Source organism: Cornus florida, unplaced genomic scaffold (genome assembly GCF_030987335.1).
Source record: "Cornus florida cultivar Cherokee Brave unplaced genomic scaffold, ASM3098733v1 CherokeeBrave_3.0.0_Hap2_Chr02, whole genome shotgun sequence".
In the NCBI taxonomy this organism is placed as follows: domain Eukaryota; kingdom Viridiplantae; phylum Streptophyta; class Magnoliopsida; order Cornales; family Cornaceae; genus Cornus; species Cornus florida.
The window spans coordinates 26,256,413-26,282,454 of record NW_026775572.1 but is presented as its reverse complement, the minus strand read 5'-3'; the positions used below and the strand labels follow the sequence as shown (position 1 = coordinate 26,282,454).

The 26,042-nt window shown below is 33.3% G+C and overlaps 1 protein-coding gene across 1 annotated transcript; it reads left to right on the top strand.

Moving 5' to 3' along the window:
- Nucleotides 1-1,474: 1,474 nt before the first annotated feature.
- LOC132294385 (probable magnesium transporter NIPA4) lies at nucleotides 1,475-9,949 on the top strand. Its single transcript, XM_059792217.1, has 9 exons — nucleotides 1,475-1,950; nucleotides 3,121-3,177; nucleotides 4,275-4,365; nucleotides 4,441-4,601; nucleotides 4,757-4,887; nucleotides 4,987-5,124; nucleotides 7,256-7,348; nucleotides 9,249-9,354; nucleotides 9,553-9,949. Exons 1-9 carry the CDS (start codon nucleotides 1,791-1,793, stop codon nucleotides 9,660-9,662), a joined length of 1,047 nt encoding a protein of 348 aa, XP_059648200.1. The 5' UTR covers nucleotides 1,475-1,790; the 3' UTR covers nucleotides 9,663-9,949.
- Nucleotides 9,950-26,042: the final 16,093 nt, after the last annotated feature.

The window sequence follows — 26,042 nt, the reverse complement described above, 5'->3', positions numbered from 1 at the left end:
TAATAAGGATATTTTTTACACATTTTTTATATAGCGAGAGAATTTTTTGCACTTAACCCTAAATTAAAATAATCACTTAGTAAGTTATGTTTATGAGTTGTAATGAATTTGTTCACAAACACATATTTTTTAACATGTTTTTAAATCTAAAGAGCTAAATCATAAGGTGTCTTGGTCAACATGTTTATTGAATTAGTTCAAAAATCGAACTCAACTATGTGAACAGCTAGCTTGAAACTCCATTTAAAATTTAAAACTAAAGATAATCTTTTTGTTCACATATTTTTTGCCATGGAATTTGATTTTTCAAAGGGTCGGCAATTTTCATGTTTTAGCCCCCTTAAAACGAGAGTTATGCAGTGATCATTTTAGTATGTAGGTGTTTGAGGTTCTCCATTGAATTCAAAGGGAAAGGACATGAAATCCAACAACTTAATTTTGTTAAGTAGAATTAAATGTGGTATATAATCAGATTCAGCTTGTTCTGGAATCATCCATGAGGAGTAAAGAAAGCTGTTTTGGGTTGAGTTATATTTACTTAGTTTCTAATTTATACATACAACTTCCTTATATAACATATATATTGTATTATTTAATGAATTTAACTTCTAATTTAGGAGTCCCAAAAAGAAACAACAAAACCCTACCTCCAAAATGTCAGCTCTCCATCCAAATGAAATGAAAACTTTATCTCATCAGAATTATGTATAAAAGAAGCAAAATCAGACCAAACGTAAAACAAATTCAGAATTCATTTCTTAAGTAATGGTTTGTGATTAAGGAGCTATCTATTCAAAGAAACAAATCAGACATGTTCTGAAAGAAGAACGGACTATTTACAAGAGGGAAGAACATAACAACGAGACGATTTTTTTTCACGAACAAGATGTGAACGATTTCTTTCCCGATACAAAAGAGAAAAACTAAAAAATATATTTTAATTTAAATTAAAATGTAAAGTTAAATTGTATAATAATATTTATATTATGTAAAGTATAACGTATAAAGGTATTCGTATGTATGTATGTATGTATATATATATACATGGTAAAGTCAAGAGTAAATTTATTTCTAAACTTACTGTCTTGGCGCTAATTTGGTAATAATAAGACTATATTAAGGAGGTGTCGTTAATTACCATAGTCAGACGGAGAGAATAACTGGAAAGATTTTTTTCCCAGTTTGACAGGTTGAATTTGATCGCAATGAAGCAGTTCCGGTGAGGACTGAGGAGAAATGTTTGAAAAGTAAAAATAAAATAAAAACATAAATCATGAATTTCTAGTGAAAATTGTATGTTTCATTTATCTCATATTTTGAAAATCAAATTAATTACCGAAAAATAAGAGACAGAATAGTTCGAGATCCTATGCACGGTATTGGACGGTCTAGATTAAAACACACTTGTCATTTTTGTTTTGGTGAGAGGGTCGGAGAAACCGAATCGGGACTTGTATTAATTTCCTTCATTGTCCTCGAAACGAATATCTCTCTCTCTCTCTAACATCAGTCTAATTGTGCACAAACTTCTCTCTCTCCTGCGAGTGCCGACAGATCTTCGAAACTTCTCACACAGCATTGTTCCTCTCACCTCACTGTCATCTCTCTCTATGTCGACAAACATATATACGCAAACAATATACATTATACACACATTCTCTATATAAGATCCACAGTTTTTTTTTTTCTTTCGATCCATTCTTCAGTTTGTATCCGTGCTCAGTGATCTTCAAGTTATAGTGATATAGTGAACTGACCCCTTGAGAACTAGGGTTTATTCAGTAGTAGCAATGGAGGTTTCTCACAGCTGGAGAGACTCGTACAAGGGCATGTCCTCTGACAACATCAAGGGTTTGGTTCTGGCGTTGTCGTCAAGCGTCTTTATCGGTGCAAGCTTCATCGTCAAAAAGAAGGGCTTAAAGAAAGCCGGTGCTTCCGGAATTAGGGCTGGTAATGACTTAATTTGACTTAGGGCTCTGATAATGACTTAATTTGACTTGAAATTGAAAATTTTCGCATCAAATTAAGAAGTTTCAGTTGGTTCTTCAAATTCGTTAATATTCTAATTTGTTAATGTAGTGGAAAATAAAGTAATGTTGCAGTCTCGGATGCTTGAATTTGTTTCATACTTGTTTGATCTTTGGTTTTCCACAGATGCTTTATTGAAGTATGTCAAATTTGATCTCTGGAACCAATGTACTGTTAATTTTGGTATCATGGCATATATTTCAGCGCTTGTTTGATATATGCCACAAGGATCAATTATTTGGAATTAAACTTAAAAGCTTTTGGGTTGAATGGATATATAAATATGTTTATGTTGAATGGACTGGAATATTCTAAATGCAACCAATTGATTGTAGATTTATATTCCATTTATAAGATATTCATCATTGTATTTGCTTTAGAGTGCTCGCCTATAATCCTTCTTGGTTGATAGAGCTGGGAGTGGGGTCGGGACTCAGGAGTGGTCACTATAGAAAACTTTGTATCAATTTGGACTTCAGGATTCTCCATTTTAGGAAAAAAGTTGGTGAAATTGTTTGTTGTATAGGCTTCTAAGTCGGGAAAATAAAGTTGTTCTTAGATGTGTAATTCTCTCTTTCTACCCATGGGTGTATGTTCCTTTGTATGTGTGTGGTGGCTTTTTTATTTGTTTTGTGGGTAAACTGCATTTTGTTATGGTGTCTTGTACTTACCACGTTCTTAGTTTTTCTAAGCTTTTGTGGTATCTTAAATGTTTCATTTTTTATTGTTTTTAATACTAATTTAAAAACCTATAAAACGATGTCCAATTTAAAAATGTCCCCTTGAAGGAAGCAGAGGGACATTTGCATCTATGAGATGAGAATGCAGAACTTACTTGCCGTTAAATGTTGCATAATTCAGTTAAAAGAATCTTATCTTATTTTATGAAATTGTGATGGCATCCATCTACCTTTTCCTTGTAATAATACTACTGAAACAATGATAAGGAGAGCCACAATGTGGCTGTTTTACGGATGTGCCTTATTACCATCTTCAGAACAGAGAAGGTATTGTCCATTGGTTGTTGCTTTAGCACCAATTATTTTCAGGTTTTACCAGTCTCAGCAGTAACTGCATTGATTATTTTTACAGGAGTCGGAGGCTACTCGTACTTGTATGAACCACTGTGGTGGGTGGGCATGATAACAAGTGAGTTTTTATTAATTTTGTTTGTTGACAATTTATTAATTAGATCAACTGTCGAATTTGTGATGCTAGTTCAGTTTATATGATTTTTCTCTGTAACAGATCACAAACTGTAAAATTATGTTTATGGTGAAAACTTAGCTGTGCAGATTGTCCTTTATTTATATTATAAAAAAAGTTTGACTGCATGCATTTGTGATTTATGATAAACTATTATCTGTCCATTTTTTGAAGTCATAGCAGTTGAAGTTAATTGTCCTAATGAATTGCGTAATGCAATAAAACTCATGTCGCCCAAATGGATCTTACTTACACGTATGATGGTGGTGATGATGATGTAAAATTGTAAATTGATGGCATACGAGCCACACATCCGAAACATAAGTTATGGAATAACTGGTGGCTGGTATGGTAAAACCCCTCCCTTTTTCTAGTCACACCTCTTCTTCTGTCTTCTCATCCCCTGCTTTCTTTCTGGTTTTACATCACTTCTTAATATTGTAACTGGAATGACCTTTCTCTTCTTATATCACTAATTAATTGATAAATGCATTGCTTATCTTGATTGTTTATATGAATTCACATGAAAAAGGTTCTCTTGCTACCCTTGGATGTGATTACTTTTAAGGTTATTTCTATCTTCCTCCATATTATCTTTCTTAGAGTATATTACTGCCATGAAGCATAGAATTTTATTAGAATATTCCTTCACGATAATGAGAAAAAGAAATAGTCATAAACTTACCTACTATGAGTTTTAAAGATGCATCATTTTAAATGCGGGTGTTACTTAGATCAATCATGAAATTTGATTGGCCTTTTCAGTTATGCTTTTGCTCATTGGCATTGTAGTCATCGTCATTTTGTTATTGTTGTGTTGTCATTAAAATTAGCTGTTTTTTCCACTTTATGTGGTATCATCCAAAAACTGCTGTTTTGTGGCTGTTGCTGTTTCCATAATTAGCTTTTACTTTAGGTGGTATCATCCAGAAATTTCTCTGACAAGTACTATAGTTTCCTTACACCCACCACTCGAGTTGCTTGTAGTCAATTAATTTTCCTGAGAATGAATAAGCTAATGGGTGGTTTTTTTGGCACAGTGATTGTTGGAGAAATTGCTAATTTTGCAGCTTATGCATTTGCACCTGCTATTCTGGTCACTCCTCTTGGTGCACTCAGCATCATTATCAGGCATGATTGAAGTTCCACATGATATATAATTTTTATTCTTATTTGTTGACAGGTAATGACGGTATTGTATTGCAGTGCTGTACTTGCACGTATTATTTTACAGGAGAAGCTGCATACTTTTGGGATTCTTGGTTGTGCTTTGTGCGTTGTGGGTTCTACCACAATTGTTCTGCATGCGCCTCAAGAACGTGAGATTGAATCCGTTAAAGAAGTGTGGAACCTTGCTACTGAGCCAGGTAATTTATTTGCTTGCATAATTTTTTGGCTGGTAATCCAAACTTTACCTTTCTTTTACCTTTTTAATATCATGTCCATAACTTGGATTTGAAAAAAATTGAGGAAAAAGAAAAAGTGTGACCAACTACATTAATGAGCCACATCTTTTTGGCAGCCTTTCTCTTGTATGCAGCTCTGGTGACAACAGCTGTGTTCATAATTATATTCCACTTTATCCCAGAAGATGGCCACCAGACACATATAATGGCTTATATTGGAGTTTGTTCGCTAATTGGTTCTTTGTCGGTATGTATTGGCATTTCGCACAGTCACTTCTTTGTTCTGCTGTCTTTGCTGTGTTATTTACGAATAAAATAGTTTATCCTGGGGGTTATGTTTTGACAGGTCATGAGTGTCAAAGCACTTGGAATTGCTTTGAAGCTAACATTATCGGGAATGAATCAGCTAATATATCCCGAAACATGGGCCTTCACCATGGTTGTTGTTACTTGTGTGGTTACCCAAATAAACTATTTAAACAAGGTAATGAGTGTTTCTTTTTCCTTCACATAATTATACTCTTTCTTTCTTTGACCATCTTTATCTTTTTTCTTGTAAATTGGAACGTAGTTTTATTAGAAAGCGCCAAAGGGGGTGCAGTGGCGCACCCATGTACACAAGACATATACAGAGGGCAAATCTATATAACGATTCTAGCATACTAGAAGATCTCCCTTTGAACCTTCTAGTTCCTATCTGCGTAGTTGATGTATCATGCTTGCTTTTCTCAATAATATATTTTATTTTCTTCAAGATCATTGTGTTTCTTAAGAACTGTCATTTTTTTTTTTTTTTGGTGTGGTAATTACGTATAAGACTAAACACCAAGAAATATCTACAATTTACAAGGAGCATACCCCAACTCCACGATTCATGAATATAGCCTACCAAAAAGGAGTGGGGAAAAAAAAAAATAAAAAAAACCCAAGCAAACGAGTATGGGCACTGTAGGTGTAGAAAAATGCAGAACAAGCAAAACAGCAACTGTCTCCAGCAGTAATAAGGATAAATTCTTACTTACCAAAAAAAAAAAAAGGTAACAAGTATAAAATATTTACTGTGTAATTTTTTTTTTTTCTGAATTATTTACTGTGTAACTTAATATTGTGTAATATGTCTTTTAGTGGAACAAATATAACAACTGCTTAAAAATTTCTATGATTGTGTTTTTTAAAGTTAAATGGGGTCAGTGACGCAAGGCTGAAGTTTCCTGGTCATTACATTTAAATTTTTGGTGCCTTCTTGTCAAAGATAAATTGACAAGGATGCAAGAAACATTTACGTGCATGGCAGAGAGTGGCTTTTATATATTATTTGGTTGATTGGACAAATGATCATGGATATTTGGGAAAAACTTTACAGAACTTGGATCAGGTTTGTTACAAATATGAAGTCTGTGATAGTAGGGGGACAAAGTCGGTCTCTTGATTGTGGATAGAATGAGTGTTTCCAAAATTGGGGAATTTTTGGACTTGGAATTAAATATACAGGGAGATATGGAGGCAAGCGCAATTATGCAGACCACATCCCACTAATTCCAGTGTATAGCCAGATCAGTTCCCTTTAGCTTGTGTGGAGATGCCAGGCTTTAACAAATGGTAATCTTGGAGTTCTGTGTAATGTCAGTTTGAATATTATTGCCCTCAACAAGGAATTGTTTTCTTCCTAGTTAGTGTATCCTGTGCCACTTCATTTTTGTGTCGGCAAACCAACTGCTCAACATCACTCAATCGTTATTAGTTGGTCTCATTGCTATTGCTGATTTGTTAAAATTGGTTAGCACTTCCTTCAATGGTTGTAGATTCGCTATATTCATGGGTTTTGGCAGTTTGTCTCTCTAGTTCCTTGCAGGATTATTGAAAAAAGAGTGTAGAATTTTCACACTTAATGGTATAAAAAGTACTGTTATGGTATTATCTTCCATGTAACCGCATGGATAGGTTACTGTTGAAGATGTTTATCCAATGATATTAATGGAATGAAGCCTATATATTATCCTTTCCATATCTTTAGAACTTAATGTGCATTATATGTAAACCTTACCGATTTTTATATTTAAGTAATAGCAAAACCTTGGCTTGAGTGGTGTGTCCTCCTCCCAAAAGGAAAGGTTTAACGGTTCAAGCCCCTGGAGGGGGCAATTGTGTGTGCATATTTACCTATTAAAAAAGTACAAGAATTCCTGTAGAATTGCATAAATGCAGATAGCATGTTAAGTAAGTGATCAGAATTGTACAAAATATATATTTATGTTCATGAAACAGAAAAAAAATATCGTTAAAGTGACAGTAGAATGTGTGAGACACCTTGGTTTTGCTTTAATTGAATTACATCCTGGACTAGCTGGGTTTTGGAATCAATTTAACTGATGTATAGATTTTTCAAACAGGGATCAACATTTATATGTGATCAGATCCTAACTTTCTGTTAGCTGAGGTGCAAACATGAAATCTGGCTTTGATCCTTAGTTAAAGTGGTGCTAATGAGAAAAATACCATCTATATTAGATTATTTTATAAATATTTATATACATGGTCCTTTTTTATAACCAGCCTTTTCCCCTTTCGTGCATGCTTCTAATTGATTCCCCTGGTCTGTTTTATCTTCAATGCAGGCCCTTGACACATTCAACACAGCTGTTGTATCTCCCATATACTATGTCATGTTTACATCTTTCACCATTTTAGCGAGTGTGATCATGTTTAAGGTAAAACTTTAGCTCGTAATATTTTACATTCTGGCTTGATCATATTACAGTCACTACACTAGAACTGCTTGAATCAGATGCTTTATTGTTTAACTGTGTGCACTAGACATTCTTTAAAATATTCAAATTTCTTAATCTGCACACTTTATTTCCGTAACTCAATTTACTGCAGCCTTATCCTGATGTTGGTTGTTGTAATAGGTGTTATATTTTTTCATGCCTATATAGTGTCAATCATCTTCCATGATCTGTCTTTGTATAATTACAAGTTCAACTGATATGAGTGTCCCTTTTGTTTCCTATTGAAAGTATCTGAAAAAACTCAGCTTTAATGAAATGGTTGAAAAGAGATGTGATTGACTTTTGATAAAATTACTGACACATATTTTAGGATTCTTGCACCCATAAAAAATTATGCAAGAAGAGGGCCAGAAAGGAAAATACAGATTGACTAGTTGAATTATTTGAGGTGCTACCTGCAAATAGATGGTCGTATTACTGTCAAAAGTGAGTGACTATCGAAGTTGCTGTCTACTTCGCGAAGGCCATCTGGCCCAAGCGCTTTCACATAGGAGGAAGTCACCTAACCAAGTAAAAAAAGGGAAGTGATTGGCCAGGTTTACTTTTTCCACACATTCTCACATTAGGTTTTATTGTTTATAAAATTATTCTGTAGTAGGTAATGTTGGGTTATGACTTGGAAATAGAGCAATAGATCCACTCCCTTCTGCTGTTTTGCTTGCCAGATGCGAGTTCAACAGTTGCCAACATTCTCTCACTCCCCCCCTCCCTCTCTTTTTGTAGTTTAATTTTTGACTAGTTAGTCTGCTTGATGGGTTGCCTTGATGATACATGCCATTCTCACGAGTACAGGAAGGTGTGTTGTAGAATAATGTATTGGGATGTGGTTCTACTTCATCTTAGGAGTAGATGATAGATTGGGAAATTATATTGAAACAAAAGAAAAAGAATTTTGGTTGTTATGTTAATATATATACACATATGAAGAAGAAACGATTAATGTTCTCTTGATTATCTTCGATAGGGATGGGTTGAGATAAACTTTTATAGTATTGACTTTTGCTATTGGTGTGGTGATGGTGATAATTGAAGCAAAGTGGTCGTGTCTACCTGGTATTATAATTTATACCAAGCCTAGAGTGAGGTGGGCAGCAATAATGTTTTAAATAAAATTGAATGAAATGAACCACAATTTCAGTAATTTATGTGAAAAAGTAGCTGAATGATTCTAATGGGTCTCTCATACCCAGAGTAGCACATGAGAGTCGATACTTGTTGCAATGGTAAAAACTCGAGCTGACAATCATGAGGAAGCGGGTTTGAGAGCCAGTTACTTTGTGCAAAAATAATGTCAAAAGCTCAAGTTTGTTTCCCGCTTGCCATCCCAACACTAGTGTAGGCGGGTCCAGCTGCATAATGACTTGTTCTGTTCCAAGTAGTGCATCTGTTTCAGTGGACTTTGTTACTAAAGTAGGACAGCCATGGGTGTGCGTGAATGTTTTTACCTTTCCTTACTTTTGTATTGCACCTTCTTGTATATGTTTGTCCCCAGACTCCCCACATATCTACTGCACGGGCGAGTTCAGGATGCCACTAATAATGAACGATTTGGTTGTTTCTTCTGACTGACTGACATAATTTTATTTGTAATTGACTACTTATCAAAAAAAAAAAAAATTTATTTGTAAATTGACGAAAGAAATAGTCTGAACCTTGTAAAATGTGGAGTGAGCTGGAATTTTGAAAGTAATTTTTGCTTCTTCTCGTTGCAACTTGAAGTATTTTCCATTGCACCTTTTGCCAACAATAATTTATGCCATCCACTTAATTGAAAGATTCATGAAAATCACATTGTCCAAGTTTGGTTTTGTGTAAATAGGACTGGGATAGGCAAAATCCAACCCAGATTGTCACGGAGATGTGCGGGTTTGTGACAATCCTTTCTGGAACCTTTCTTCTTCACAAAACGAAGGACATGGCTGAAGGTATGCTTCTTTACTTCGTCTGGTGTATACTTTACCATCAACCCGTGATTAGGTCCATAACCATGGACCACCCGACAAACCATAGGCACTTGATAAAAAGAGCTGCCTAAGTTTTACTTTCATTTTCTAAGTGAATAACTGAAATTTACAAGAACAAATAATGTTTATGGATGAATACTGTTATCAAATAATATGCAGGTTTGCCAACATCTCCATCCTTGCGACTTCCCAAGCATGCAGAACTGGAGAATGGTTTTGGTCAGGAAAGTATTCCTCTTAGACGTCAGGATTCATTGAGATCTTCTTGATGTATTTTGTTAATTGATTGCAGTCAGTCCCACAAACTCATACTAGTCTCTAAGGAAAGAAATCCACAGACGTCAATTTGTACTTTTTCAAAGCATTGAAACCAATCCATCAATTTCTTTTTTCGGGTACAGTTGTAAACAAAAGAAAGGAAAAGTTCCCCACCTCCCCCCTCATTTTTTTGGATCACATTTGTAGCCTTACGGGGTGAACCCCTTCTCCCTAATATGACGGACAATTATCAAATGTAATTCTGAGCGAGTTCGAATAAAAATGAAAATTTTCTTCACTCTGCAGCCAGTTCCCAGAGCTAGACTTTGATTTTTCTCATCAATATCCAACTTTGAGGTATTTAAAATTATTTGCTCAGTTGCTCAGAATAATTGTTCATAATTTTATACGGGTGAATAGCTATTAATGCATCTATGGCGACTAATGCTGTCTTCTATTTCAATTATTGTACGCACCATTTCCGTCAAGATACTCAAGCTTTTGGTCATTTCTTATTTTCGGATAATGCCCGTCTAATTAGCTAACATTTTGATTCTCGGCCTAGGCTAAAAATTATGGTGTGCATGGTTGTTAAATGGGTTTTTAGGTGTAACTAGGAGAGCTCTGGTTGTAGCTCATGCAATCCATATCAAAATATGTTAAAAACCGGACTAGTTCATGTCCGGTTGGCATGCCAAATTCGATTGGCTACCCAGTGGGTAGTTGTGAAAAACTCGGATCAAAATCCTCTCCTGCTTCTAGTCAGTGATGCACGGTATGAAAATGTTATGATGCAAGGCTAAACATCATAACATTTTCCCTGATGTGCATCACTAACCGGAGGGGACTAGATATCGTTTCGCAAGTGAGGATTTTAGTCGGAAAACACTCGAGTGGTGGAGGAGAAAATTTATTCTTTGATTGGGGAGGAGAATAGATGGTCTTCTTTGTCGGCGGGATATTTTGAGCAGATTGTTATTTTTAGCATTCTCGTTTAATAGGGCAACTGGGTTGTCACATTTTTTTGTGAGCAGATTGTTATTTTTAGCATTCTCGATCAATAGGACCACTGGGTTGTCACATTTTTTTGTGAGCAGATTGTTATTTTTAGCATTCTCGATCAATAGGACCACTGGGTTGTCACAATTTTTTGTGAGAGATTGTTATTTTTAGCATTCTTGATTAACAGGACCACTGGGTTGTCACATTTTGTTTTGCAAATCTTCAAGCAGCTAATTAAAAATCGAAAGGTGTATGATGGTTCTTTGCATTATCAAAACAAACCTATGATATATATATATATTGCATTTTCTTTTTCAATTAATATTTTGTTTTGAAAAAGACATCTAAAATTTGTCTCCCATTTCTCCTATTCAAGTCTATTACTACTGGAGTACAAACTTCCAACAACCACCGCTCCTTTGATTGGTCTACTTTGATTGGGAAGGAGCCAAGTAAGAGCCCAACTAAACTATATTTCCTTTCCATGAGCAGTATGTGAATGCTTAAGTTGATCAATATGAAAACACAACAAATTCCGGCCAAGTAAGAATCTTTGCAACAATTATGGAGACATTTTGATTGAGACTAATGTTTTTTATTCTCTTTATGAAATGAAAAACATAATAACTAGAATATTGTTCTTTCATTACTTAGTCCTGCTAGAATAGTAGCCTTAATATGAAAAATAAATAAATAAATTTGTGATATGAAACCACTATTAAAAAAGTTTTTTTTTTTTTGGTCCCTTTTGAAAAGAGCAACTTTCGAAACTTGTGAACATAAAGCTAAATGAATTGGGACAAATCAAACAAGGAGAACATAATCAGACGATATAACTTTAGATATCAATTTTAGACAAGCTTTTAATATGTTACAAAAGATAAATTTCTTGATATTGTTATACATAAAGTTATCGTTTTTATACTCTAGCGCATGAATTGACGGTATGTATGATTGAAATGACTATATATTTGAAATAATGTAACGTGTGTCAATACCTTGACAAATCAGTAACATACAAACACACAAATCTATGTAGTTTATTTAAAATTTGGACTGCATACACGGCAAAAATCAAACTAAATTTTTTTTGCTAATGCTGTGTTTGGTGTGTAAGAATAAAATGAAATGCAAGTAGGAATGAAATAAGAATAGGAATAGAATGGAATGGTGATTCTTATTCTATTGTTTGGTTTTAAATATGAAATGTGTAGGAATTGAATGATAATAACCATTATAGTATTTGGTTGGACCAATTTAAAATTTAGAATTGAATAAATTTCAAATTAAATTCTCCAAAATATCCATCTTAATAACAAATAAATTAAATTAACAAAATGACATTCTCTAATAATTTTAAAAAAACAAATGGTGGCAGTGGTGGTGGTGGATGGTGGTGGAGGTGGAAAGTGGTAGTGGTGTAGGGTGGTGTTGAAAGGCGACGGTGGTGGCAATGGTGGAATGTGGTAGTGGTGGCAATGGTGGTAGGTGGTGGCGGCGGTGGTGGAAGGTGGCAGTGGTGTTAGTGGAAAGCGATGGCAATAGTGTGGTGGTGGAAGGAGATAGTGGTATAGGTGGAATCCAATAGAGGTGACTGTGGCGGTGGTGGAAGGCAGTGGAGGTAGTGATGGTGAAAGGTGGTGGCAATAGTGGAAGACGGCGGTGGAAGGCGGTGGCGGTGGCGGTGGCGGTGGCGGTGGAGGAAGGAGGTGGCGGTGGTGAAAGATAGTGGTGGTGGTAGAAGGTGGTGGCGAGGGCGATAGTGGTGGTGGAAGGCGGTGGCAGTGGTAGAAAGTGGTGGCAGTAGCGGTGGAGGTGGTAAAAGGCGGTGGCGGTGGGGTGGTAAAAGGCGTTGGTGATAGACGGTGGTGGAAGACGGTAGCAATAGTGGTGGTGGATGGCGGTGGTGGCATTGGAAGGAAGTAGCGATTGAAGGTGGTGGCAGTGCTGAAAGGAGATGGTAGTGGCGGTGAAATGTGGTGGCAGTGGTGGAAGGTGGAAATGGTGATAGAAGGCGGTGGCTACGGTGAAAGGCGGTGGCAGTGGTGGTGGTGATGGTGAAAGACGATGGCGGTGGTGGTGGTGGTGGTGAAAGGTAGTGGCGGTGGAAGGCGGTAGCAGTGGCGGTGGCGGAAGGTGGTAGCGGTTACGGTTGCGACAAAGGAAGGCGATGTCGGTGGTAAAAAGCGGTAGCGGTGTTGGAGGTAGTGGTGATGGAAAGCGGTGGACGATAGTAAAAATCGGTGGCCGTGGTGGTTGTGGTAGGTGGTGGTAGTGGTGGTGGTGGTAAAAAGCGGAGGTGGTTGTGATGAAAGGTAGTGGTGGTTTTTTGATTTGGAATATGAGAGTTTTTTGGGAGGTAAATTTAAAAAAAAAAAAAAAAAAAAAAAATTACTTAGGAATGAAACGACTATTCAATAGGTTTAGTTGTGAAATGGATTTTAATTCCCAAGAATGGATTTTCATTCTAATGGATGGTCATTACCACTTTAATTTGCATACCAAATAAAAGAATAGTGGTCATTTCATAGGTTTAGTTGAGGAATGGATTTTAATTCATAGAAATGGATTTTCAGTCTAATGGAATGGGCATTTCCACTTTAATTTGTATACCAAACAAATAAATAGTTAGAATGGACATTTTATTCTTACAAACCAAACGCAGCATAAATTACAAGGTTCAGCCTCAAAATCTAACTCTCTTTTTCCAAAAACAAAATTCAGAAAATCCGAACCAAAAATAAAATTCAAACTAAAACATTATCGAGTATTTAAATAACCAAAAGAAAGAGAAATTATTATTATTATTATTTTTTCTAGTTGAGACTCACACACACTATTTCTACTGAGATTCGAATTCATGACCTTCTTTTAAGAAATAAGAATCATGTACTGTTAAATTACAGACCAGTTAATAAAAAGAAAGAAATTATTGAAACCTCCACGAAAATTTTCTCCACTTTTTCCCTTGATATGGAAAATGACTTTTGTGTAACGCCAAAGCAAACTCGTGAAAAACGAGATTTGATAGAAAAATGTTTTTTTAAGGTGCGGATAAGGTTTTGAATCACCAACTTTATGCTTTCTCTCTCTTTTTGTTGAATATATGGATCTAGCAATTCTCTTATACTACTACACACACACACACACACACACACACACACACACACACATTGATTGATTAGGGAGAGAGAACTTTTTATTATTATAATTTTTTTTACCCACTCTCATTCCACGAACCCTGGAGTCCATGTTAAGTAGTAATTAGATTTGTTTGTGATACGATTGGAACTCTAATTTGGTGGGAAATTAAATCATCCAACATAAATAAATGCAATTATTGATCAAGATTGTACAGTAAAGAAAAATTGTGTTAAAATTAATTTATAGTAGATTACAATCACACTAACTAATCAAACTCTAATATTCTTTTTTTTAAATTAATTAATCGATCAAATTATTTTATTTAAAAATATTTTGAGTTAATTTATGCACAATTATAACAAAACTTTTGCACCATTTTTCTTGGTAAATCAATAAATTTTTTTGGATAAATATCTTTTGTATTATTGTTCCTAAACATCGTGACGATACGATATAATTTGTGCACTATTTTTTTAATTCAAAATATGCATTCAAAATGTGTTAATTTAAAAGGAAATTCGTAACACCTACCATGACATCAGCCTCATAATAATCTTAATCCTTAAAAATGCAACATATAAAAAAGAGAAGAAGGTTTTTTTTAAATAATTGATAACCATTGAATTTTTTTAAAAAGATTATTAAATACATTTAAACATAATTTTTAAAATAAAAATACTTTTATTCTTGACTGAACTGTCACATAGAAGAGGAAAAATAAATTATGGTCTATATGACAAAACAGAATGGTATCCACGCGCTCCACTACCCTCCACCACCTCTTACCAAAGTCGCACTGCCAATTCAAGTGATTGGTGGCATCGTCAAGCGCCGTGGAACATAAATTTATTCCATATAGAACTACAGTAAATTATTACATATATATATATACATATATGAGTGAAGGTCAATTTCGTACCTCAAGTCGCGTAATTCTTTTAAATATGTGTTGCTTTAGGTTTTTTTTTTTTTTCCTTTTTCTTGTGTGACTTAAATTTTGCCCTTTTTATACTCTAACTTTTGCATTCACTCATGTTCTGTATAACTTCAGTCGAAACATGCCAATAGGGGTAAGAAAATTATATAGTAAAATGATAGTTGAATTTGATGTTGTTTAAGGAATTAAAACACATGTGAGCTAAGAAAATTGAAGTGGAATATTTTCTTTTTTTATTTTTTGAAAATAATTAACGAGCAATATTAGTCTTTATTAATATACCGACAAAAGTGAAGATTCAAATAATAAAGTAAATCTTATCATCGAGCTTGTCTTATTCAATGAACAATGAATTGATAGTCGTCTCAGTCACGATTGTGATTAACATTCTTCACGTAATAATTACCGTGTGAGTTAAAAATTTGTGAATTTAATTGTGAGATCCATATAATTCAATGATTGCACCAAAATTTTGAATATAGATAATAAGATGCACGTATTTTCCCGAACAATATATTAATGAATTTCTGGTGGGTTAAAAAAAAAAAAAAAAAAGTTTTTTTTAAAAAAAAAAAATGAAAATAAGGAACCGAATGTTAAAATTTAATTAAAGGTTATTTCTATAAATAATTATTATCATGATTATTAATATACAGACAAAAGTGAAGATTTAAATAGTAAAGTGAATTTAATGGGGGTTTGTCATATTCGATGAACAATAAATTGATAGTTCTCTCGTTGTGAGATATATATATATATATATATATATATATATATATATATATTGTAGGAAGATTATGAAGAATATATATTCTGTAATTGACAACTTTCGGTGTCAAAATAAGTCCTAGTCGAGTTGTAATTCAAGTTACAATATCGGGATCAACAGCAATTGCGGAATTGGAAGGTTGTTCAAAGTTACCATTATTGAAATCCTTCGAAAAAGGTAAGAACAATACTTTAGGTAGGAATCTAAAAAGGTTAGGACATATTATACACTTGGTATTTATTTCAAAATTACCATATAGTGTTTTCAGCCTGAATGAACCATAGTTTCAAGTTTTGGCCAACTTGAACCGATTCAAGGCTTCAAGTTTGGTTCGAAAATCTAAACTACCAAACTTGAACCAGTTCAAGGTGTCCTAGTCCAACTTCTAGTTTCCTGTTTCAGAATTCTTTCATAGTTGGTATAGAATTGTACTAAATTCTATGCACAAATTTTTTCATATTTTCAGAGGGGTTAGGTCATTCTAAACTCTATATAAACCTTCTCATTCACATAGATTTATTTATGGCTTTAAGGAATATCAGTTCTATATTTTGAGAAAGCCTTTTGAGAGATATTTTTATAGACGGCTTTTGCATAGAAAATTCAGATCCAATTGAAAGTCATCTTTGAGAGATATTTTTATTTAGAAAATCAATCTGATTTTTGTGATTTTATTTTTGAGAGCACACACATAAACACAAAAGTGATTTAGTAGTGTTGTTCTCTATCTTATCAGAATTGTAGCATAATTGAAGATTTAGAAATTCTGAAAAGTAAAATTCATTCGTTCTTCGTTAAATTCAGATGTAGAAGAAAATGGGTAAAGCGATCACACTTTGAAGGGATCAGAGCATTCGTGGAGTGTTGTCTGATTTACCTGCAACTCTTTTACAGAGATCGAGAGTAAGCCTGAGGTCGAGAGTTGTTGGACGGGGGAGTCACAAAGTCAGGGATTGTCAGCAATCAGTTTTTGGTAAAACGATAGGGTGTGAGCCTGAGTCAAAGTTCGATATATTTTACTTCAAACATAGTGGATCGTTTATCTCGGGACTGCAAAATCCAACGAGATTTTTCCTATTACAATTGGTCTATTCTACCAATTGGGGTTTCCTTACTAAAATCCTGGTGTCATCTCTCAAACTCTATTTACTTTACTTGCACTTTATTTTTGCTTTGTGGTTTGATTTTAGTTTTATTTCGATAAAATTAAAATAAGTAAAAATTGGATAAAAGAGCAAGTTAAATTTATTCATCATTCTCTAGGTTATTTATCCATATTATATTTCATGACCATTCCACTGCGCACAAACTCTCAACAAGTGGTATCAGAGACATCCTCTATACATTGAGTTAATCCTTGTGGAAGGTTTTTTTTGAAAAATAAAATTATTTTTGTTTTCAAAATTCATGATGGAAAATTGTATGTAAAATTATTATTTTTTGATGGGTTAAGTTCTGATCTTGTTTTTGATGGTTTAAATTCTAATGAGGAACTTTCTCATTTATCTAAAAGATATGGAAGACTCCTTAAATATAGAAAGAAACATTTTTTTTTTATTTTTTATTAAAGGAGGCCCATCTAAATTGAAATATAAAGAAAATAAGAAAAATGCTTCTAGTGTTTTTCTTGCTCATGTTGATAATGACACTGTTAATAATTCTTCTTTTTGTGTAGGAGATTTTACCAAAATTGAGAAATTAAGCAAAGTTGGTTTTTATGATTCAGATGATAAGAAAATTGAAAGAGAAGCAAGTGAAAGCAATACATTGACAATCTTTGAGGCAATGTTAAAGGCTAGTCAGAAGCAATCTGAGGAATTAGAGTTGATGAAAAAGGAGAATGATATTTTGAAGAAGGAGAATTAGTAAAAACATAAATTGCTTGAGGAGAACAAAGTTGAAATTCAGAATCTTCAAGATAAAGTAAAAATTCTCGAGAATGAGGTAAGTCAAGCTAATTCTGTTAGAGAATTTCTTGTTGCTAAAATTAATTTTCTTGAACCTAAATTAGAAAAATCTCAAGAGAAATTAATTACTTTGACAAATTAAGCTTGATAAGATGATTAGTGTTGGTAAGCATGTAAGTGATAAAACTGAAATAGGTTTTAATGAGCCTTCATCTAGTAAAGAGGGTCAAACCGTTTTTGTTAAATCCACAAACTTGAAAATGCCTATTGTTAAGCCTAACCTTTTTGTTGAGCCTATGCATGCTAAGAATATGTTCAAGGTGCTTTATTGTTCTTATTGTGGTAGAATTGGATATAGTTAACACTATTGTTATCAAAAGAAAAAGGGATAATTCTGTTTTGATTTTCATAATTAGAATTCCTTTGCACAAAATAGGTTTCATGCTAGAAAACAAAGTAATTGGAATAAACCTAGAAATTTTTTTGCTAAAAGGAATCATATAAGAAAAAAAATGTTTTTGATATTCCTCAAAAATGTCTTCAAAAGTTGTAGGTGAAAGCGGTTTGGGTGAAGAAAGAAGATTTGAGATTGTATGTGCTTATAGATGCTATGGAATCTATTTCCAATAGGTCATTGGGTGCAAAACCCCCAGAGTAAATCCTAAAGAGGTTTTTATGGTTATTGTGATACCCCTCGGATCCAAGACACGGGTTGATCAGGCCCAGGCCCAAACCCGAGGGAATATCAGACACTTAAAGTATTTTAAATCGAACACAGAATAGAAATTTAGGAATTTAAATAAAAAAAACTAAAAGAAATATAAATAAAATCCTCCAACAATAAAAAATATTAATTTAATCCTCCAAAACCTTCAAGGTTACAACTTGGGAATCCAAATAGTGAACCCTAAAGAAAATCTCAACTAAACTAGAACTGAAAACATCAAACTAGAATCATCGAGAGAAGTCCTACATAAGTAGATGAATAAGAGACTGTCCTCGATAAGCACGATCAAGCTCTAAGGCTGGAACCGTCCTGTACCTGAAAAGAATAATAGAAGAGTGGGTCAGGCCCACGAGCAAGTTCTAATCTATCTGCAATCCATACAATAACCCGATACGCAGATACACCGTAGACACCTCACAATATCTATCTAGTCCATATATATATAAAAAAATATCCACACCAAGGGACATTCACTAGTCTATAATAAAAGTCTCAACCTGAATAGAAGGCAACATGCGAAAACGCACCCAAAGGTGGGCATAAGTATCTAGACCTAACAGGGTACACCTCAACCTATTATAACCAGCTACGCATCCACTGCATATACGCACCCTAACCAACGAGTCTGAGACTCAAACTCATCTCGTGGTACCATAAACATATATATAAAGTCCGTCCAAAATCAGGGTATGTCGTTCAAATATTTATTGAGCTGACATATAATATACAAACTAGTTAGTCACTCAACTTATTCAGTTGATATGACTGAACTACAATCCATTAATCCAACAAGTCATCCAACTTAGTTGCAGTTGATCTGACTTAGTCACAATTAGGATTCAATATCTTTCAATCCATTCCATTAATCCATTAGGTTAGGTTTATGCGTTTTGAGCTAAATCGTCCCTAGTATGCCACAGTCCTATACCAGTGCATACAATCCTTCGTATCCATGTAAATTACAACATGTACATAACAGTTTAGCAATTTACAATCGAAAACCAAAATCCAAATAATTGTAGAAAAGTATTTAAAGTTTCAGCAATTTAAATCCAAGAGTTAAACCATGTATTTGCAGGAAACGGTTTAAAGGTTCAACAATTAGCATCCAAAGTATGCTTGAGATCACATCTAATATATCAATGACGCTATCATGCATTAAAATAAGTTTTTCAATCATATTATAGTCCAATAAATTGCTAAATTAATTTAAGCAATTTAATTCTCTCCATCCGGTAACAGCGTGCTAAGCGGTATACTAGTATTCTGTTTAATCTTTTAGCACAGAGCCACAATATGCTACAAATCTAATTTGTTAATTAAAAGACTCCATCATACATCTAAACTTTAATTTAGAATCATATTGTAGTACCTTAAATTGTCAAATTGAAATTAGGCAATTTAACTTCCTTCCAGCAGTTAATCGCGCGCAAGTTGTTAATTAGCGCACTGTTAATTCCATTAATACAAAGAGGGTCTTTTATGCAATCTAAGACATTGATTACATGTTAAATTAATTATTGAAAAGCCCATTAAAGTTTTAAAATTGTTCAGGAACCCCAAGTGTTCAAAATAGTAGCTGAGAAGGTCCTGTATGCATCAAAAATGAAAGAGCCTGCTCTAGAAAAATAAAGCAGTCTCCAAATCAGCATAGAGCCGGCTCTAAACCACCTTGGAGCCGGCTCTGAACAGGTGGGAGCCGGCTCTTGGCATTCCAGAGCCCGCTTTCTTCCCCCTATGAGCCCTCTCTCCGTTTCAGCTTCGTTCTGACCTCTGTTCTAACTCCGGCCAGTTGCAACCTTTCTATTTGGTTTTAAAACTAATTTAAGAGTCTTATTTAAGCCTAAAATCATCCCCAAGATTTGTTTACAATAATTTGAAATCAATTACAGAGATTAAACAAAGCTGTTAAACTAGCATGCTTGAAAACAACACTGAAACTAATTTAAGAAATTTCAGTTCTATTCCAACCCCTCTGTATCTCTTCACTACTGAACCTAAGGATCTTATCTCATCCCAGTAACATCCCCATGGTTCGTTTGCAGTAGTTGAAATCAATCACAAAGTCTAAAGTTACAACAGAGTTAACATGCTTACAGAAAAACAACTGGAAAGAGACATGTAGAAATTGTAACAGTTTTGATTTCAACACAAACAGATCATTCATATAACATATATTAAACATGTAAATTTCAGTTACTGATTGATTAAACCCTAGAGATTATCTAGGTGCACAGAACACGAGCCAAAGAGAAAGAGAAAGAGAAGAACTTGCCTGTAGTTTTGGTTTCAAAACTGTATTGCCGTCTCCTAATTTCCAGCAACCCCTGACCACCTTCAAACCTCCTATGGTTTTGGTTTAATCCACCACTACTCACCCTTGGTCCTCTCTGTTCTCTTCCTAAGCCTTGTTCTGTTTTCTATTGTTCAGTTCTCTCACAAGTCTCTGTTACCTCTATGCCTCAACACAGAAACTTATCTCTAAACCCTAAACCCTAAACCCTAAACCACCGTAATACACCTATTTATAAACTTAGACATTAAATCCTAATCCATGTATAATTCGGCCCATAGGCAAACCTAGGTAAAACAATGTCGGCTGCCTATGAAAACTATATATGTGCAACCAACCCTACAGTCAGGTTAAATCAGTAACCAATTACATTTAATTAAATTCTTCAAATAAAATTCAGATAATGAAAACATTAAATGCCACAAAATAATTAATTCAATATATTTATACCATTAAACAAGTAATCACATTAATCCAACAAATAAATCAAATAATGCAATTACCTTACAAATAAATCACATAACACTAATTAATGCAATAAACAATCAAATAATGCAAGTAAAAAGAATTAATGAAATTCCAGAACTATCCTTTGTAAATTTAGGGGTATTACAGCCATGGACTATGCTTTGATATTTATCTTTTTTCCATTGGACCATATTGTGATACCATGGATTTTCGAATGCAGGTTGGCCAGGCCCACGCCCGAATAGTAGATGATATCAAAAACAAATCGGCAAGAAACAAATACAGAGTACAAAAGAATAAAGAAGAATAAATAAAATGCTAACAAGAAACTATAATGATAATCTAATAATAACCCTCAGAATATCTTTCCATTAATTAATAAACTCTTCTGATACAACTGATCCTCCACAGTACAACTCGGGAATCCATACTGTGTGGACCCCTAAAAAATCCAAACTAAACAAATGACAGCAATAACCGCCTAAATCAAGAAACTGAATCATAAAGGAACTCCTATGTAGCATCGAAAGAATGAAGTAGATTGATCCCCGCTCAGCACGAACAACCTCTACTCTTGACGAACACCTGAAAAATAATGGTGGGTCAGGCCCACAAACAAGTTCTACTCTACTACAGTCCAAGCAGAGATCCGATACACGTATACATCCTAGTCAATCTAACAGTAACTAGTAGTCCGTATACACACACACACACACACACACACACACACACACACACTAAAGGAACCTCATTAGACTATAGGTTGTCTCAACCTGAATAGTAGGCAACGTGCAAAATGTACATATAGTGGACATGAGTACCTAGACCTACCAGGGTACACAACTACACTATATCTAGCTACACATCCCTGGCGATGTACGCGCCCTAACCACTGATCTTGAGACTCAAGCTCATATCATGGCACCATACTTATATATATATATAATTTAGTAACCATCCTATCCAGTATAAATTAATCCTTCACAAGTCATTCAACTTGTTCAGCTGACCTGACTTGAATATAAGTAGGACTTAACAATTTAGTTAATCCATTTCCTTATATAATATATTAATTCTCCATAAGTCATTCAATTTGTTCAGCTGACCTGACTTGAATATAAGTAGGACTTAACATTTTAGTTAATCCATTCCCTTATATAAAATAGGTATGACTTAACTGATAAGTTAATCAGTCCCTAGAATGTCACCGTCCCATACCGGTGCATTAAACCACACAATCCAACAATTGATGTAACGATTAAGGAAATACATCAAATAATTCAGAAATAACTATGATAATATGATATCAAGTTATCACAAAATAGGAATTACTTATTATTTATTTAAGCTTCCTATATCATATATCCTACACAAATTGAATCTTATACATGATGATATTTTATTATATCGTCAAATTAGCATTCTCCATATCCAATTCATCTTACACATTTAATCTCAATTGCTAAAATATTTTAAAAGATTAAATCCATTCGTTTGTTTAAAACATTCAAATAGCAAGCATCATTATGATTGAGTTTATTTAAATTTATTTAAAGCCAAACCTCGTTCCTATTTAATGTTCAGAAATCCTAGGCATGTTTCTACGTTCCATCATTCCGCAGATATGAAAAATACATAATTTAAACATATAAAAGTTCACACCGGAAATCAAATCAAAATCATGCATTTATCAATTCATAACACAAGAACAGATATGAACCAATTTCATAAAACTTATGTTCTAATCCAATTAAACATGCATAATTATTTAATTTTATGTGTTTAATAAATCCTAAAATTTCCTAGGCATGTACAGAAATACGAATCAAAGGGAAAGAGATTGAAGAAGAACTTGCCTTAAACTTTCGGATCGAAAGTTAAACTTTTTCTTCCTTAATCTTCTTTCTACATGGTTTTTCTCCTCCTTCCTTCCTTTTCCTCATTCCCTCTCTAACTCTCTCTCTCTTTAGAATATATCACGTGAATATTTCTAACCCCCTTTTACAATATATAGCTATATATTTATAGGCTAAATAAAATAACTGTAACCCTTTTCCCAATCCAAGTCAACTCAAAATATATATATATATTAAAATATTAAAAATATAAGTAAAATATGTTACGTATATAATTTATGTATATCTTTATTAAATAAATAAATTATAGATATCCCATTATTTATTAATGAATTATCCAATGATACTTAAGTTACCATAATATTATAAAATAACTCAAAACATAACACGTATCAAATCTATGTATATTTTTATTATTTAAATATAAAACATATACATCAGATTAAATATTACTACCCAAGATACCATAAAAGTAATTAATAAATTGCTTTCCCTTTTATATATATTAAAAAGGTAAGTAAAATATGTTACGTATATAATTTATGTATATATTTGTTAAATAAATAAATTATACACATTCCATTTTTTATTAATGGATTATCCAATAATACTTAAGTTACCATAATATTATAAAGTAACTTAAAACATAACACGTATCAAATCTATGTATATTTTTATTATTTAAATATAAAACATGTACATCAGATTAAATATTACTATCCAAGTTATCATAAAAGTAATTAATAAATTACTTTCCTTTTTATATATGTATATAATATATATATATATATATATATATATATATATATATATATATACACATATACAACTATCCATGGGTAATAATTCATACACATCCAACCTCCTATCCAAGTAGTCTATGGGACCTAATTGGTTGGCCCATTACTACTAACCATAACCATAAAAGAAAAATAAAATAAAATAATAAAAGAAAAGAAAACATTTAATTTACAATTAATCAAAATACCATTTAAGCACATAATGTAATTAAACAATTAACACATAGACAAATACAAATAATACATAGACACATAATCAAATGATCAAGTAATACCTAATTCAATTAAACACATAAGTAATTAGTCAAATAATCAATTAAATAATTAAAAATATAATTAAAACAAATAAATAAATACTGAGAGTATCCTTTTAAAATTAGGGGTATTACACATATCTTGTAATTTATGATTTAGATTATTTTTCTTTCATGAGAAAGTGATGATCATATTTTTCTTGTCAATGTATGAATGATAATTATTTCTCTTAAATTAATTATTTTTGGATACAAATTGGGGACACATTATTATTTAATGAAAAGATTCTTGATGTGTAATTGAAATGTTGAAAGACAATTTGCTTTATTTATTTCTTTTTAGAGATGAGTCTCTTGAGTTTATATTTTTCATGTGCACTAGTCCAACTCTGAGAAAATTTAATTGAAAATCATTGTGAAGTTGATGTGATACCCCCGGATTTCCGGATGCAGGTTGGCCAGGCCCACGCTCGTTTATCCGAGTATATCAAACCAATTAACAATAAACGAACACAAATTACAATTAAGATAAACATGAATAAATAAAATGCTAAAAAGAAGCTAATATGATAATCCAGAAACTGAAACCTCAGAATAAATTTTATAAATAAGAAATTCTTTTGATACATTTAATTTCTCCATTTCTAATACAACTCGGGAATCCATCTGGTGGACCCCTAATAAAATTCCAACATTTAAAACAACAACTAAAAAAAAACCATAAAGAAACTCCTACGTCGTCGGAAGAATGAGTAGCCATCTCTGCTCAGCACAAACAAGCTCTAAGACCTGGAACCATCCGTTACCTGAAAAATAATAGTGGGTCAAACCCACGAACAAGTTCTATCCTAATTACAACCCAAACAGAGACCCGATATGCAGATACATCCTACATGTTTCAACCATATCTATATAGTTTGTAAATATATATATATATCCACACTACCGGACTCTCACTGGACTATGATTAGTGTTTCAACCTGAATAGAGGGCAACATGCAAAACGCACCTCAGTGGGCATGACTACCTAAGCCTAACATGGTATACCTCAACCAACATAGTTAGCTACGCATCCTACTGCATATATGCTCCCTAACCAACGATCCTGAGACTCAAGCTCATATCGCGGTATCATAAATTATATATATAAATTCCATCCAAATACCACGTTGTGTCGGTCAACTGTTCGTCGTCCAAACACGACATATAATTATGATTTAAATGTTTTAATTAAATTCCTATCCTTCCTAATGCAGAAATATAAACAACCATCCAATATGTCGTTCAACTGTTTTAGTTGATAGGACATGAAACCATGTAGGATAAAACTGTTTTAGTTAATCCATTCCGTATGTTTGAATGGTTAGGAATTAGCGTTTTGATCTAATCCATCCCTCCGTATGCTATCGTCCCATACCGATGCATATCATTCAAATGATCCGTAAATGATGCAACACTTAAACAGTACTCCAAATATAATCCACATAATCCATATAGTTGATAAAACAAAATTTAAACAGTTTACCAACTAAAAATCCATAACAATATCCATATAATAGATGAGACAAAGTTTAATAGTTCATTAATTTAAAATCCAGAATCCATTCAGGTAATTGACGAGACAAAGGTTAATAGTTCATCAATTTAAAATCCAGAATCCATCCATGTGGTTGATAATTTAATTCATTTAACTTAAATTCCAACTAATCCATAATACAGTCCAACAGTTGATAACATTAGCAATCAGTAAAGTGTCAATTATAAATCAAAGAATGATATAATATAATCAGAAAACCAACCACGCATATTACATTCAATTAGATTTGAATATAACCATACCAATCCTTTTAACTTGTTAGAATCACACAAACAGTTAAATATTCCCTATCTGGTTACAGTATGTGATTAAATAACTAACAATCCAGGGACTGATATATTACAAATCCGATACCTAATAGAGTATATTATACTAAATTACACTTAGAGTATAATCCTACCCACCCTTAATACTTGCTAGAACAGCAATCTACAGTATCCTTCACTTCCATGGACAACATACAATTAAACGATTAAATTTTATGATGTCAATTTAGCTTAATTGCATAGACTAACCATCCTGGTACTTTAACATGTTATTCAAAATTATTTAAAAGCCCTATTACAATTTCAGATTCACCCCGCAGCCCCTTAAACTCAAAAAAATATATCAGAACTACACCTACAGGTGTAGTTTT